Source organism: Calliphora vicina, chromosome 5, assembly GCF_958450345.1.
Source record: "Calliphora vicina chromosome 5, idCalVici1.1, whole genome shotgun sequence".
NCBI lineage: Eukaryota > Metazoa > Arthropoda > Insecta > Diptera > Calliphoridae > Calliphora > Calliphora vicina.
In genome coordinates, this window is record NC_088784.1 from 111,277,612 (window position 1) to 111,292,193 (window position 14,582).

Sequence of the window (14,582 nt, forward strand, 5' to 3'; positions counted from 1 at the left end):
AAATTGCAAACTAACCACTATTAACAATAAATCCTTAACTGAAAATTAGCACTAACTAGTGCAAATTTGGCTTAAAGTTGAAATTTACATACAAAGTAGTTACATATACATATGTATTTTGAAAGGCTCTGGTAATCGCAGTACTACAAATTTTGTTATTATTTTGGGATCGAAAATTTGGGGAATTTTTATTTTAAATGCGAATAACTTTTAACTCAGTAATGATTCAAAAAAAAAAAATAATGTATATTTTTGTGAATATTTTATTTTACATTTTATAGAGCATATTTTTGTTTTTTTAGTGCATGAAAATCTCTTCATTGCTTATTAAAATGTTGCTAATTAAAAATAATTTATTTTAAAAAATAAAGAAAAAATTGGATCATCTATAAGCAAAAAAACAAGGTAGGTAAAAACATGAAAAGTTAATTTTCGAATGAGAATTTCTAGTAAACTATAACCCTATTAGTATATCTGATAAATTTTTGTCATGATAAACGTCCAAATTGTTGTCAAGATTAAAAATTATCAGTTATAGTCCTTTTATTAGCTTCGTTCTGACAAAATTGTTAATTCTTTTGCTCAGACAACATTGTCTTGACAACAAACATCATGATAAATATTTGTAACCCCCTGTCTATAGCTGATAAATTTTTAGCGGTGTTTATGTTTGAACATTTATTCCGCAATAAATTGTAAGTTGCAAAATTTTTCGTTTCTTTTAAAATTGAGTTTTTACTTTGCAAAAGCGGAACACAAGAAAAGTAATTGTATTAAAAAAGATGAATTAAGCAAAAAATAAATTAAAATTGCGACTGAGGATATTGTCTGAATCAAAATAATCACAATTTTATGTTAAGTGTATTAGTTAAGGTCTGACTGCAGTCTGGCAACTTTTGAAGTAAATGTCAAAACGTGTAATGAAAAAACAAAAAAACTTCCACTTCAAGCTGATTATTAAATTCAACGCCGTTAAAATTTTAAACATTTAAATACTTTAAATAAATGACCGACCGACAAGTTTTATTCAAATGAAGAATATTTTCGAAATCTTTTAATGCTAAAATACATTATATGCCATGTATTTCTCAAAATTTCTTTTAACAAATCTATATTGTAGAACATATGATTTTTTATTTACTTTGATGGTCGCCACTTGTTAAACATTTCGACAACGCCGATTGTATATTAATTGGCTGACCTAGATCTTTGCCTAAAAAAGAATAAATACATATTTTTTGTTTTATTTTCACAACACTGGTGTAAAAGATATATTAAAGTTTTAATAAATTATTTGCTGCTGGTCAACCGAATATATAAGAATAAAAAAACATTGAAAGTCCTTTCTTAATAAAATGAAAAGAAAACAAAGAACCAACATAAATAGTAATTGAAAAAAAAGAGTAAAACAAGAGAATCATGGTGCAAGTGTGTGTGCAATATTTATAAAAAATTTACCAGAAAAATCCTTGAAAATTGAGAAAAGAAAATCAGAAAACACAAAGGGACCTCTTCATTTCAAGCTGGAAGGATTTTTAGGCAGGAATAATGCCTCAAAGAACTTTAGAAAGAAAAACTATATTTTAGTTAGGAAGAAAATCACCAAACAACACAACTCACAGCAAGCGAGAAGAAGCAGAAAACAATTGTGGAGAAGAACAAGAGACTTAAAGAAAAACTAAACCATCCCCAACTCACACACAGGTAATCATCATGGGACAGAAAAGCAACAACAACAACATGATAAACATATGGTTCCATATGTATATTATTGCAGTGTTTTTGTATTTCTATTATTATTCTCAAATAACACTGCCAATGGATGATATTAATGTTTTTTTTTTTTGTTAATTTATTTTTACATATTTCTTGGTTTAGGATAATGTAGCTCTTAGGAACGTAGTGCCAATTCAAAAAACAACCAAACGAAAGTAGTTCTAAAAAATATATATATATTCATAATTCCGCTAAAAAATCTCACATCAATGTCTCCTTCTTACCATTTTAACGATTTTAATTAAATTTTATCAATAATAACGAAAAGTATTAATTAATTTAGAGCACATTAATATTCAATAATAACAAACACCAAAAATATTTTACCAACTGCCACTAAGTTTCCCTACCAGGAGTAATTTATTAACAAAAGACCGATGTTGATTTGGTATAAACATTTCTAAAAATTGAAAAATATATTCCGACGTACGAAAGAACGAGCGTAAAACCTGCTAGTTTGATAGAGCTGTAGCTACCGTTTCGTGTTTGCTTTCCCGCTATGGGAAACTGCCTGAAATGCTTCCAATCAACCACAGAGCACACGTCGGCTACTTTGGGTAGTGGCGCTGTTACTGCAACTTCCTCATCTGTACAATCGGTTGGACAAACAACACATCTAGTGGACGGTCGATACACCGGTATTTCGTTAAACATTAATGCCAATGAAAGTCACCACCATCAGCAGCAACATCACCAACATTTGCCACACCATCAAATGCACTCTGTAAGGGGAGGAGGTACTTTCTATAAGGAAAGATCTCATGGTAAGATTTTCATTCAAATTGTAGCTGCTATTAAAAATAATTCATGTTCTCATTACTTTATTTTAAGAAACTGACGAATTGCTCTCTACTAGAAGTCCACTCAAACCAGCAAACCATTGTGATACAAAACGTAGTAGTTTTAAGAAATCATTAGTTCTGCTTAATGGTAATGCCGCAGCCATGAGCGATATAATAGCAACGGGTATGTTTTTATTCGCATCTTTAAATACACATTTTAATAATGTATGTTGTGTTGTTTTGTTTTATTAAAACTAGTTAAAGAAACCTCTGAAGTGTCCGATAATACATTGAATAAATTATTCGAAGAATATAAAGAACCCGACGAGGACATGATATTAGCCGAGGGTATTGAACGATTATGTGGAGATCTCAATTATCAACCAGATGAATTTGCCATCTTGGTGCTAGCCTGGTGCTTAGATGCTTCGCAAATGTGTCGTTTTACTCGTACAGAGTTTATAGAAGGGCTACATAAAATGCGAGCCGATACAATTGATACAATACATATAAGACTGGAGCAGACAATCGAAACACTGAAAGTGGACGCTGAATTGTTTAAACAATTATATCGGTTTACTTTTAGGTAAGCAAATTTAAATAAATTATATTTCATTATACTATTATCCATAGGGTTAAAATTTTAATGGGTTTATTTTCCTGTTTGTAAATTGTTATTGAAATTTAAAGGGATACGATCGACAAACATTATTTAACTGGAAAAGAAAAGATTGTGAAATAAAAATTGGCTTAAGCCGTCTTCATATTCTTAAGAATGTTTTAAAATATACCATAAATAACTTGTCCGTTATTCAAAATATTGAGATCAATTAGAGTCACGAAAACTAGTTTTTTTTTTTACATATTACAACTTTTTTAGAGATTAAAAGACAAAGGTTTTCGAGTTTATAGTACTTTTATTTATTCATTTATTTTCAACAACATAGCATATTGGCCATAACCAGTTATAAATAACTGGTTATTTATCACTGCAATCTATTTTCCAAATTTCAATATTCAACACAAATAAAGTTTTTGTTGAGCAATCACAAACATATCTAAGAATATATATCGTGATCTAAAATACAAAATAACGTACCATCAACAAATTCGTATCATAATAAATTTTATTTTGATGATACGTTATATTTATATTGATCGTTATTTTGGTTTCAGAAAACATCAGTTGAAAATAACTTAAGGCACATTGCATAATGAATAATTAAAAAAATTATGTTTTTTCTTCTAAAATATATTTCTAGTTTCATTGTAATCTAGATTAGATAATTTCTGTTTCAATGTCTCAAGTAGTTTCCATTTTGTATCGTTTTATGCTTGTGAAAAGTTATGTTAAGTTAATTTGCATTAAACTATTATATTATTTCATTACATACTTACAATATATTAAATTAATTTTACTTAAATTCAATATTTTTGTTTTTAAGATTCGGTTTGGAGCCAGATCAACGTATTCTATCCTTAGATATGGCCATTTCATTATGGAAATTAGTTTTCACCGTGCACACACCCGATTTACTTAGTAAATGGATACATTTCTTAGAGCAGCATCCTAGTATAAGAGGCATTCCAAAGGATACATGGAATATGTTTTTAAATTTCTCCGAACAGTGTGATATCAATAATTATGATGATACCGAAGCCTGGCCCAGTCTATTCGATGATTTTGTTGATTATGAAAAATCACGCTTAGAATCGGGAGCCACAGACGCCCTAACAGCCACTACATTAACACACGATGATGATAATAACAATGATGATCCTCTGCAGCAGAAACAAACTCAAGATAATACAAGCTCAATGAATGTATTATAGTATTAAGAAACCATTTTCATTTAAACAACAACAAAAAAAGAAACAATTAGCATTTAAACATATTACATAGAAACAAACAAGCATACAACAATAACGACAAAACGATAAAGCATAAATTCGATATCCGAAAAAGGCTAAATGTGTAAAATTGTATATTAAACCGTAAAATCATTCTATAACGATTTTCTTTTAACGATACAATTTTAAATAATCGCTTTTCAATAGTTTATTTTTTAACATTCCCTCCCAGCCATCATTTCTTTAGCTCATTTACTACATGTATTTTTCCTTAATCCCATAAAAAGAGACGTATTTTTTGGTGCTGGCAACCTCATCTCTAAAAAACGATCTCTATGTTTTACACTTGCTGCATGGAATTCATATTACATTAACTATTTTAAAATTATTTTCTTTTTTATATATATTTTACATAACTATTCAATTTTTGTTTGTATATAAACTTTCAAAAAAAAAAAAAACTGTAATTCATGACATAGAAAATTATCTCGTAATTATGTATTTATTTCATACATACAGAAGTACGCAGAAGCATAGAAACATACAAAATATACATACATATTCATTCACAAACATCAAGATCATGAAAATTCATAAAATTTTTAAAAGCATTTTACATTAAATACATTAAAAATGAAAAACAAAAATAAAAGTAAATTAATATTTGAATATTGGTAAGTACCGGATAAGAATTTCTCATATAATTATGCGTGTAAAATGGCTTTGAATATTTCCTACATACACATTCTGTAAATAGCTTTTTATAACGACAAAGATCTGGTGCATATGAAAACAGGTATTTTAGTAAAAAAAAATCACAAGAGTGTGCCGGATCATTTATACCCTAACCAAATAGTTTAAGATAAATAAGATTACTCGAATTTAAATAACAATACCCGACAAATTGATAGAGGCATTACAAAGTACATATGTTAGTATGTTAATTGGGGGTTTCGGAAAGTTGATTTCAACAGACAAGAAACAGGCTATATCGACTCCGTTATCTATAACGATTCAGGGGTCGAATTACCGCATTCGTAATCGAATGAGCTATCGAATCGAAAAATAATTTCGATATCAAAATTATGATAAAATGTACAACATTTCTTGATGGATATCGATTGCCAGAATATACATATGTATGTACTTTATGAGGCCGCAACGTAATTGTCAAAAACGTAAGTCTTGCAACAATAAAATACAATTAATCGATGTATTTTGTGGTTGTAACAGACTTTTATGATGCTTGATTTATATGATTTGTAGTATTTTTGTTTGACAATACCGGAGTGTCCGTGTTTATATATAATTCTCTATGAATTAGAGTTCTTTTATATCTAACGTTATAATTTATTGAAAAACGTTAGCAAGCTATTTACGGGCCTTACAATTGGCACCCCTAGGGTGCCGATATGTCTAAAAACCTTAAGTTTTTATATAAAAATTTTGTGTAGAAAGAGCATTATTTTATAAACATTTACTTATTATTTTTTTGTTGCATACACTAGAAAAAATTAAAGTGTACCAAATTGCAATAACATAAAATTATTTATGTTATTGTGTGCATATTTAGTTTTAGTATGTAATGTTGCAGTTAAATATTTTTTAAAATTCTAAAAGTCGACTTTTTCGTTTATTCGACTTTTTACAGCAAAAAACCCTATTTCTCTCTCTACAATTTCGTAGCTGTCATTTTTGATGACAAGACATATGTTATCATTACTCAGAGAATGAATAGCATTTTGTAATGTCAATAATAACAATAACCGTGAAAAAAGTAAAGTGAAAAAAATCCCCAATCTGCAAAAAAATACATACTATTTTTTTTGTTTCGTTTCGCGTAAAATAAACAAGTTGAAAAATAAGATATAGTATAAAGATTAATATCAATAAATTGTTTAATATGATAAGAGTAATAAGTAGTAACAGATAAAATTGTGCTCGTGTGAAGAGTTCGCGACGAAAATATGAGCAAAGGCTACAAATTGACCAAGCTGATGGGAATGACGATTAATTATTGGACAAATGCTATTGCCAAGAAAAAGAAGAAAGTGATTCATTGATTTCGTGTCGAAAATCAAAAAGAAAAGTTATAAATTAGAGAGAAAAACAGTATTGAATCGTACGAGCATTTTGTCCTGGGATAAATAAAATGCCGTGCGAAGGATGTCAGGTGCAATTTACGGTATTTAAACGTAAACGCAGTTGCTACGATTGCAAACGTTACTACTGCCAAAACTGTTTGGCCAACAGCAATAACAACAATCGTAAGCATGCCTTATGCGAAAGGTGTCTGCTATTCAGCAAGAGACCTTTGGTTCGGTCGGATTTAATAAAACTAAAACCAAAAGATCTTATATTTTACTTACAATCAAAACATATTTCCACTGCTGGTTGTGTGGAAAAGGAAGAATTAATCGATTTGGTACTGCAATATGTAAATAGAACGGATATGAACAATCAGTCTTTTTCGGTGGGCAGTGGCAGCAGCAGTGGCAGTAGTAGTCATCATACAACACCCCAACATCAAGGTAATGGTGGTGGCGTTGGTGTTGCTGCCGGTGCTGGTGCTGGCGAAGGTGCCAGACGATCAACTGATTATGGTCAAAGTGCAAATAACTCCTTTGATAGTATAAAACAAACGTGCCAAAACTTTTTTAGTAACTTAAGTGATAATATTAGTGATTCCTTGGCCAATTTGGAAAGTAGAGCGTGTTCGAAAAATAGACCACCAACAACTATGACGGCAGAAACAACAACAAATGTTACCGAGCAGCCCAGAGTAACTACACGGGTAATACCCACGTATGCGAGTAGTCAACAAAATTCGCCAGAAAATCCCATAACCAGTCCAATAGGAGTACGGCGCCCAGTTGCTGATCCATCATATAGTGGAGAAAGTCTAGTGGTAAATATACCACCATCTTCTTCGCAAGAAACTCCCGAAAATAACGGTCGTGATAACATGCAAGAAGAATGCAATTGTTCGGACGATGATGAAATGATTGCATCATTTAATGGTCGTACTCGTTCTCCAAAATCCGAGCAAGAATCCCAAAATGGTTCACCGAACAGAGATGAACACGATTCGGGAAATGGCAATACCACAAACTGTGCTCCCTCAACTTCTACAAGTACCTCAAAAGCCCATTCGCAGTATTCAAAATTAGAAATTTATGTAAATGATGAAGAATCATCACATTCATCCTTTGAAGAATTGGGTGCTATAGGGGGCATCTCGGATGACAGTAAAACTACCACTGATACCACTAGCAATACCACAGATCATTGGCAAATGTTGGATTTGAAAATCAATGAAATTGATGCAGCGCAACAACAACAGCCGCAGCATCAAGAAAATATTGAAAAATCAACTGCGCCACACAATGAACACAGCAACAATGCTGAAAGTCGTATAGAGACTAAACAACAACAAACCAATCATCCACCACCCACACCCACGCATGTACATCCAGCCCCTAGAGTTAAAAAGGTAACTAGACGTCGTTCAGAGAGTTATCTCAATCGTAGAAGACCTCAGACTAGCGTAGACGATGAAGACGACGATCCTAATCATGTGCTGCAAAATCCGCGTATAGAAGAAGAAATTCAAATAAATTCTTCTACCTCCGCCGCCGCCTCTAGAAAACCAACTACAAAACGTTGCTGCACCCGTTGTGGCAAAAATAAGGCCAACATACGCCAACAGGTTGACAAAATGCGCCAACATTTGGAAAGTTCGCAAATGTCCGAAACGGACATTAAACAAGAACTATCGGAATTTTTAGCCTACCTAGAGCAACGTACAAAATCTATTGAATATTCAGATTCAGAAGCTGGAGTATCTACAGCCAGCGTTAGCAGGCACACTAATGAAATCGAAGAGGAGGAAGAGATTTCCGTAGATCGACAGATGGATGATCAAGTAGATAGGGGGCGAAACGCTGACCAGTCAGAAGGCACAAGTGCACATTTTTATGATAAAGATTCACGTTTCATAAATTTAGATGAAATCGAATCAATGTAAGTACATATTTTTAGTTTGTGACAAATACAATTAACTAAAACTACACGTTATTCTAGCAAACAATTGGAGTGTTTAACTGTCAAACAACTCAAGGAGATATTAATGTTGCATAGAGTCGATTACAAGGGTTGCTGTGAAAAGCAAGAACTTTTAGATCGCGTTGAAAGATTGTGGAAAAATCTGAAATCGACACCGGGTAAATCTAACAAATGTGCATTAAAGAATCATAATAATAACGCTAAATATTTTTAAATTGTTTTGCAGCTGTTGAAAAACTACCAACAGATGAATTATGTAAAATTTGCATGGATGCTCCTATAGAATGTGTGATTTTAGAATGTGGTCATATGGCGACTTGTACCAATTGCGGTAAAGTTTTAAGTGAATGTCCTATTTGTCGACAATATATTGTAAGAGTTGTACGCTTTTTTCGTGCTTAACTGAGCAACTATAGCGATATTACTGTTAGGGAAGTATTTTTATGTGTATCCTTTGAAAGGATAATTTACCAAATTTCTTATATTCTTGTGTTTCATATAAATAATTAACAAAAATTGTATAATTAACCATATTTATATTTGAAGTAAAATGGTTACAACTAAGACCACTTAAAACAATGCAAACAATTAATATTTATGTAAATTTGAATTACAAATGTTTGAATTTTTTTTTTTTTTAATTCTAAGAAAGTTTTAATAATTAGCAACTATGTATGGTTAAAATATTACGTCTAGATTAGCAAATATTACTAGAAATTAACAGTGATAATTATTTGAGATTTCCATTCCAATATTAAAAATATTTAAAAACAAATAATTTCGAAAATGTAAACAAAAAATCGTTCGTACCTTAAATATTTAATAAAAAGGTTTGAATAATATTTATCAAATTTTTAATATACATAGAAATACGTTAACAAATTGATATGCAATGGTTGAGTTGGAAAACGTTGTTTCAAAAGTTTTCCTGTTTTTGTTCCTTATATCTTAGCGATTTTAAATATAAACCGAACTGGGCGGATATATTGATGTATGAATCATCCGCACCAAAAGTTATTTGGTGGCTACGGAAAATTGATTTCAACATACAGACGGACATGGCTATATCGACTCCGTTATCTATAACGACCCAGAATATATGTGTTTTGTGGGGTCGCAAATAAAAAATGTAGAAATTACCACTCATGGTGAAGCGTATAAAAACACAAAATTTTCAGGAGAGCAAAAAAAAAACTTATTTTGCTTATTTATGAGGAATATCGAATTCATTATTTTACGATATATTTTTAAAGCCGCTAATAAGTGCAGCATATAATTTATTTTCAAAATTTTACATTATTGGCAAATTTATTAAAGAAAAATATTAATTTGGTATAAATAAAACTAATAGAATGGAGAGATTGTAAAAATTACATTTTAATTTGGATTTAAATTGTGTCTTCGGTCAATATATAGGTATTACATAATATGTATTATTAATTACAAACAATTAGTAGTGTAAAATAACTGACTAGTTCACATTTTACTAGAAATTATGGTATTCTGTTGGTATTACTCTCTTTAAATCTCATTTTTTGAGACATTGATAATGACTAGAATATGAGGTTTTCTTTCCGTTCCATACGACTTGTATATGGTTTAATTCGAATAGGAAGGTCAAAATTAGTAAGAAAGATAGGGAGAGGAAAAATAATTGTTTTTAAAATAGAGAAATTACAAAAATTATTTTTTTTTATTTTAAATTTTTAGCATAGATATGTAAATCGGTCACAACAGTTGTTAAGTACGGTTCGAAGATGAAATAAGTACGCATATTTTACTTTTTGAACAAAAGGTTCATTTCGCCGTATTTTTTAAGAAAATTTCGTTTGGTCGAACTATTTGAAAGTCGAGTTATAGAACCCTATTATCAAGGCGTATTGAAGAAGGTGACAGCAGTGGCGAATTGAAATAAATACAGACGAATTCACTTATTTTTTATATATAGAGTTTGACATATGGGCGTACGGGCGGATATTTTTTATATATGTAGTTTGACATTTGTGCGTGCTATTTCTATAATCAGCTGTGCTGCCGATGGCACCATATTAAATGCACCTTGCCTATTATTATGCACTTCATGCTATCATTTCGCTGTGAATAACAATGAACTGTCAAAGAAAATAAAAAGTTGGCGCTTTCTTACGGTACATTATATTAAATTATATTTCTGAATTTATCTATTACTATCGATTATTCGGATATCAGTTCATGGTAAAATCTATTGCAACACAATGACATCCATGGAACAATATATGGAATGAAGATTTTCCAGCGAATGGACCTCAAGCAAAATCTCTGATTGAAAGTTCTGGTGCGTCAGCAACAGAAAATAATACTGTTTTACGAATTAATGTCGGGAGCAAGACTATCAACTTTTTATGGCGGTAAGTAATTTTTGTAGATTTGTGTCACAAGTTTGATGGGAGTTACTTTATGGAATACGTTAAAAATGTAATAAATTTAAATATCACTGTATGGTCTAAAAGAAGACTTGATAATAATTTTAAACTATGAAAATACAATTTTTAATACCTACCCTTAGTATTTATTACACTTAAATTTCCTCTTTTTTAATAAAATTTAGTCGTAACCGACATAATTTAAAAAAAAATTTTGCCATACAATATTTTTCACTAAAAAATTTAAAAAAAAATGAAAAAAAAGTTCAAAATTAAAAAAAAAAAATATTTTGTTACCCAAAAATAGTTACTTTTAAAGTATAATTTGGTGAAGGGTAATGCCGAATATAGTTCTCTTACTTGTTCATTTTAATAATAAATTTTATTAAAATGTAATACGCATCTTTTGAGATCCAGAATATATAACATTTAAATTTATTTTAAAATTGCATCTTGTGAATACATACTAATAAATACTCATGTCATCAATGGTAAGAAGTACATATGAGAAGCCGCAGAACAAAAGGTACTTTTTCGAATTTTTTTACAAATTGATTTGTTGGTATCTTATAATATTTGAGTTGAAATCTTCTCGAAAAAATCAATTTCCCAAAATTTTTAAATATTCAAAAAAGTTCCTTTTCTTCTGCGGCTCCTCATATATGAATTGAGGGAAATTTAGGTATGCAAAGAAGAATAGTGATAAAAATTAGTATGTATTTATGTAGTTAAACAATATAAAAACTCAGAACATACAAAAGCAGTCCCAGATATATTAGTAAGTTATGCGCGTCCTACTATTTTTGAAATCTCTCTCTAATTTTCTAGTATTGTATTTGAGAGTATTAAAATAAATCGTTTTTAATTTTACATACATAGAATGAATATAAAATTTCCACAAGTCGGTGTGATATACATACGTCGATTTTGTAATTAACAAGATAATATTTTATGACAACCTCCAATAAATCCATGCCCCTTCATAAATTGCTTATCTATAGTCAATTGTTGTTACAGCTACAATCGAAATACTAGTACTGTACCCTTAATATTAGTACTAATTAATAAAATAGTTATGCAACAAATTTATTTATACACTCCCCTGCAAAAAGTAATGGAAGTCATTCTTTACAAATCACATCTTAGTTACATCCAAAGTAGCTAATACATATTTTTTGGCTTTTATGGAATAACATTATAAATAACTTCTCTGATCAACCTTTTCATTGGTTTTTAGTAATTCTTTAAAATGTACTTAATTTTAGTATTTAAACAATAATTTAAAAAAAAGTTTTCAATAAAAAATAAAAATATTTTTGAACAAATCAAGATCTTTACCATAACTTGAATGTCAATATGATTTTACTGTTAATAACGTATTGCCTGTATAGGCGGCCGCCTTTGGCACATCTTCAATACACAAAAAAATAATATAAGTTCTTTATCTACTTAAAAATTACATCTAAATATCGTATTAAAACAGCAGTAAAAAGTAGTCGAAAATGAAAAAAAATTTTCCAATGACAAGGTATTATGTATAAAATTCACTCGTTCTATTACGATTGCCATTCATTAACGAACAAGCAATTTTTTTCAGGAAATCGAAAAGCTTTTAGATAAATATTTCTTGAATGAGTGCAAAATAGTAGTTTTTTGTATTTAGCATTCCTTATTTTCTAAAGAACAAAAAGAAATTTTTATTGAATTTATACTTAAAAAAATAATAAAATAATTATTAAAAGAAAACAAAATAATAATAATAATAAATCTAAGTAGGAAGACTAAAGTCAGACTAGAATTTATAATGGCTCATGTTATAGGTGTGCAAATTCTTAATAATACTCTTGCAACTCTCTGATCTCTGCAAAAATTCAGAGCGCTCACTGATTTATTCAACAACGTTTGACTCGAAGATCGAGTGGCTTATCTGTAGTTAAATCTAATTGCATAGTGTAATCGGCAACTCGCTGATACGCTGATGGGTGATGATGATAATGAAGGAGGGAGTCTTTTGTTTCGGGTTCTTCTTGCAACCAATATGATTCCTGGTCGGCTGGAGTCGACATGGGAGCAGAGTAACAATTGAGAGTTGCTTTTATGTGACACATTTCTTCCATAGCCATGCAAAATGAATCCTGAGTTGTAGCTGTAGATGCAATTGGTAAGCTGAGGTGTGAGGGATATTTGTGTCCTGATTCCAGGGATGAAAAACGAGATTCTTCTTCTACATTTTTGTTGAAGGATGTTGGTTGTTGAATATTAGCTGAAGCCTTGAAATCCACAATTTGTATCGAGTGCTTAAACGTTTTCACATGCTTACGTAAGGAGGAAGGGTCTGTGTAGCGTTTCTGGCAGCCAGGAACTTTGCACATGTAAGGTTTTTCCATAGAGTGGGTACGTGTGTGTTTGAAACGATCTGAAGAGTTTGAGTAGGCTTTGTTGCAGCCTTCAAAGGTGCATATGTAGGGCTTTTCACCAGAATGAGAACGTATGTGGATCTTAAGATTCTCAGCCCTTGAAAAGCGTTTGTCACATAAATGACACTGGTGAGGCTTTTCCTTGGTATGAGTACGTACATGGACCAACATTTTGTAGCGAGCATTAAATCCTCGTTCAGTGCGCTGGCATCCCGACCACCGGCAATAATAGAGGCCATCGGTTAATGAGGCCACGGCGTGTATTAGGGTTACATGGTGCGCTAATAACTCTAGACTTTCAAAGTATCTGTAAATAATGAGAACGGAAATGACAAATTGATAAGTAATTGCTTTTGGATAGTTGAATGTAAGTCAACTGTACAGTCGACAAGTTTAAACAAAATATAAGATATTGCAAGAATTAGTGATGTCACCTTACCTGCCACAATCTATCCAATCGCAAATAAATTCATTGTGTGAGGTGGGTGATGAGGTTCCACTGCTGGGAGTGTCATTATGTAATTGTTGCTGTTGTTGTAGTTGATGAAGATGATGATCATGAAGTCCAGAATGGTCATGTTTGTTCTCCTCCGCTAAGGTGTCACAAGATAAATCGGCTGGTAGATATTGTGGGTTTTGATCATGACCAACTTTCATAATAACCGATTGTGTACGTTGTTGTTGAGTTTTAGGTTGATGTTCGGCTGGTTCTTGTGCAGGTTCTGCAGTTGTGTAATTATAGCCTCTGGGAGGGGTGATGGGGGGTGTTGGGAATCTCAACTGTTGTTGCATTTGTAAAACATCCTCGTTCATGCTAAATGGCTGATATGCTGCCTCCGGCCACGCACTGTAGTTGAATGTATATGGCGGGGTGTGATATGATGCATAAAACGTCGACGGTATAGGTGGTGTAGTATACGGACTGTTGGTAAAAATCATTGTTTGACTTTCCATTATTATTAAATTTATAAGGGCTTTATTTTTTTATTTTCCTAAGAAATTTATTTTTTTTTCTATATTCACTATATTTTTTCTGTTTTATTTATGTAGTTATTTATGCGTTTATTTTTTAACAAATATATTCAATAAGAATATTTAACGTTTTCTGTAGCTCGTTATGTGAACGACTGAAATGTTTGAGTCTCGGTACTAGTGTAATATTGTATGCGAATTGTGCGATAAGGTCTCTTATCATTTGGGCCTTTTTGAGCATGTCACAGACAGGCTAGAGGGCTCTCGGTTTGGTGCTACTTAGTGGGTAGTTCCATTTACTTTTCTTTCCACAATGA

General features: G+C 31.1%; 3 protein-coding genes across 3 annotated transcripts; 2 read left to right on the top strand and 1 right to left on the bottom strand.

The window, feature by feature from the left end:
• Window positions 1–1,182: 1,182 nt before the first annotated feature.
• On the top strand, window positions 1,183–5,066 carry SCCRO3 (defective in cullin neddylation 1 domain containing SCCRO3). The gene is made up of 5 exons (XM_065514183.1): window positions 1,183–1,704; window positions 1,879–2,540; window positions 2,608–2,742; window positions 2,817–3,144; window positions 4,004–5,066. Exons 2-5 carry the CDS (start codon window positions 2,276–2,278, stop codon window positions 4,389–4,391), a joined length of 1,116 nt encoding a protein of 371 aa, XP_065370255.1. The 5' UTR covers window positions 1,183–1,704; window positions 1,879–2,275; the 3' UTR covers window positions 4,392–5,066.
• Window positions 5,067–6,201: 1,135 nt separating this feature from the next.
• Window positions 6,202–9,316, top strand: LOC135962322 (RING finger protein B). Its single transcript, XM_065514182.1, has 3 exons — window positions 6,202–8,432; window positions 8,493–8,632; window positions 8,701–9,316. The coding sequence occupies exons 1-3, from the start codon at window positions 6,562–6,564 to the stop codon at window positions 8,874–8,876; spliced, it is 2,187 nt and encodes a 728-aa protein (XP_065370254.1). The 5' UTR covers window positions 6,202–6,561; the 3' UTR covers window positions 8,877–9,316.
• Window positions 9,317–12,499: 3,183 nt separating this feature from the next.
• On the bottom strand, window positions 12,500–14,320 carry sug (sugarbabe). Its single transcript, XM_065512234.1, has 2 exons — window positions 13,733–14,320; window positions 12,500–13,600 (listed from the first exon to the last, which is right to left on the bottom strand). The coding sequence occupies exons 1-2, from the start codon at window positions 14,245–14,247 to the stop codon at window positions 12,769–12,771; spliced, it is 1,347 nt and encodes a 448-aa protein (XP_065368306.1). The 5' UTR covers window positions 14,248–14,320; the 3' UTR covers window positions 12,500–12,768.
• Window positions 14,321–14,582: the final 262 nt, after the last annotated feature.

Bases quoted from the DNA above. Each gene is read 5' to 3' on its own strand.
- SCCRO3 (XM_065514183.1), top strand. From the start codon at position 2,276: ATGGGAAACTGCCTGAAATGCTTCCAATCAACCACAGAGCACACGTCG. The intron at 2,541-2,607 runs GTAAGATTTTCA...CTTTATTTTAAG, and splicing joins CTATAAGGAAAGATCTCATG to AAACTGACGAATTGCTCTCT. The intron at 3,145-4,003 runs GTAAGCAAATTT...TTTGTTTTTAAG, and splicing joins TTATATCGGTTTACTTTTAG to ATTCGGTTTGGAGCCAGATC.
- sug (XM_065512234.1), bottom strand. From the start codon at position 14,247: ATGGAAAGTCAAACAATGATTTTTACCAACAGTCCGTATACTACACCA. The intron at 13,601-13,732 runs GTAAGGTGACAT...CATTATTTACAG, and splicing joins GATTGGATAGATTGTGGCAG to ATACTTTGAAAGTCTAGAGT.
- LOC135962322 (XM_065514182.1), top strand. From the start codon at position 6,562: ATGCCGTGCGAAGGATGTCAGGTGCAATTTACGGTATTTAAACGTAAA. The intron at 8,433-8,492 runs GTAAGTACATAT...ACGTTATTCTAG, and splicing joins TTAGATGAAATCGAATCAAT to CAAACAATTGGAGTGTTTAA. The intron at 8,633-8,700 runs GTAAATCTAACA...ATTGTTTTGCAG, and splicing joins AAATCTGAAATCGACACCGG to CTGTTGAAAAACTACCAACA.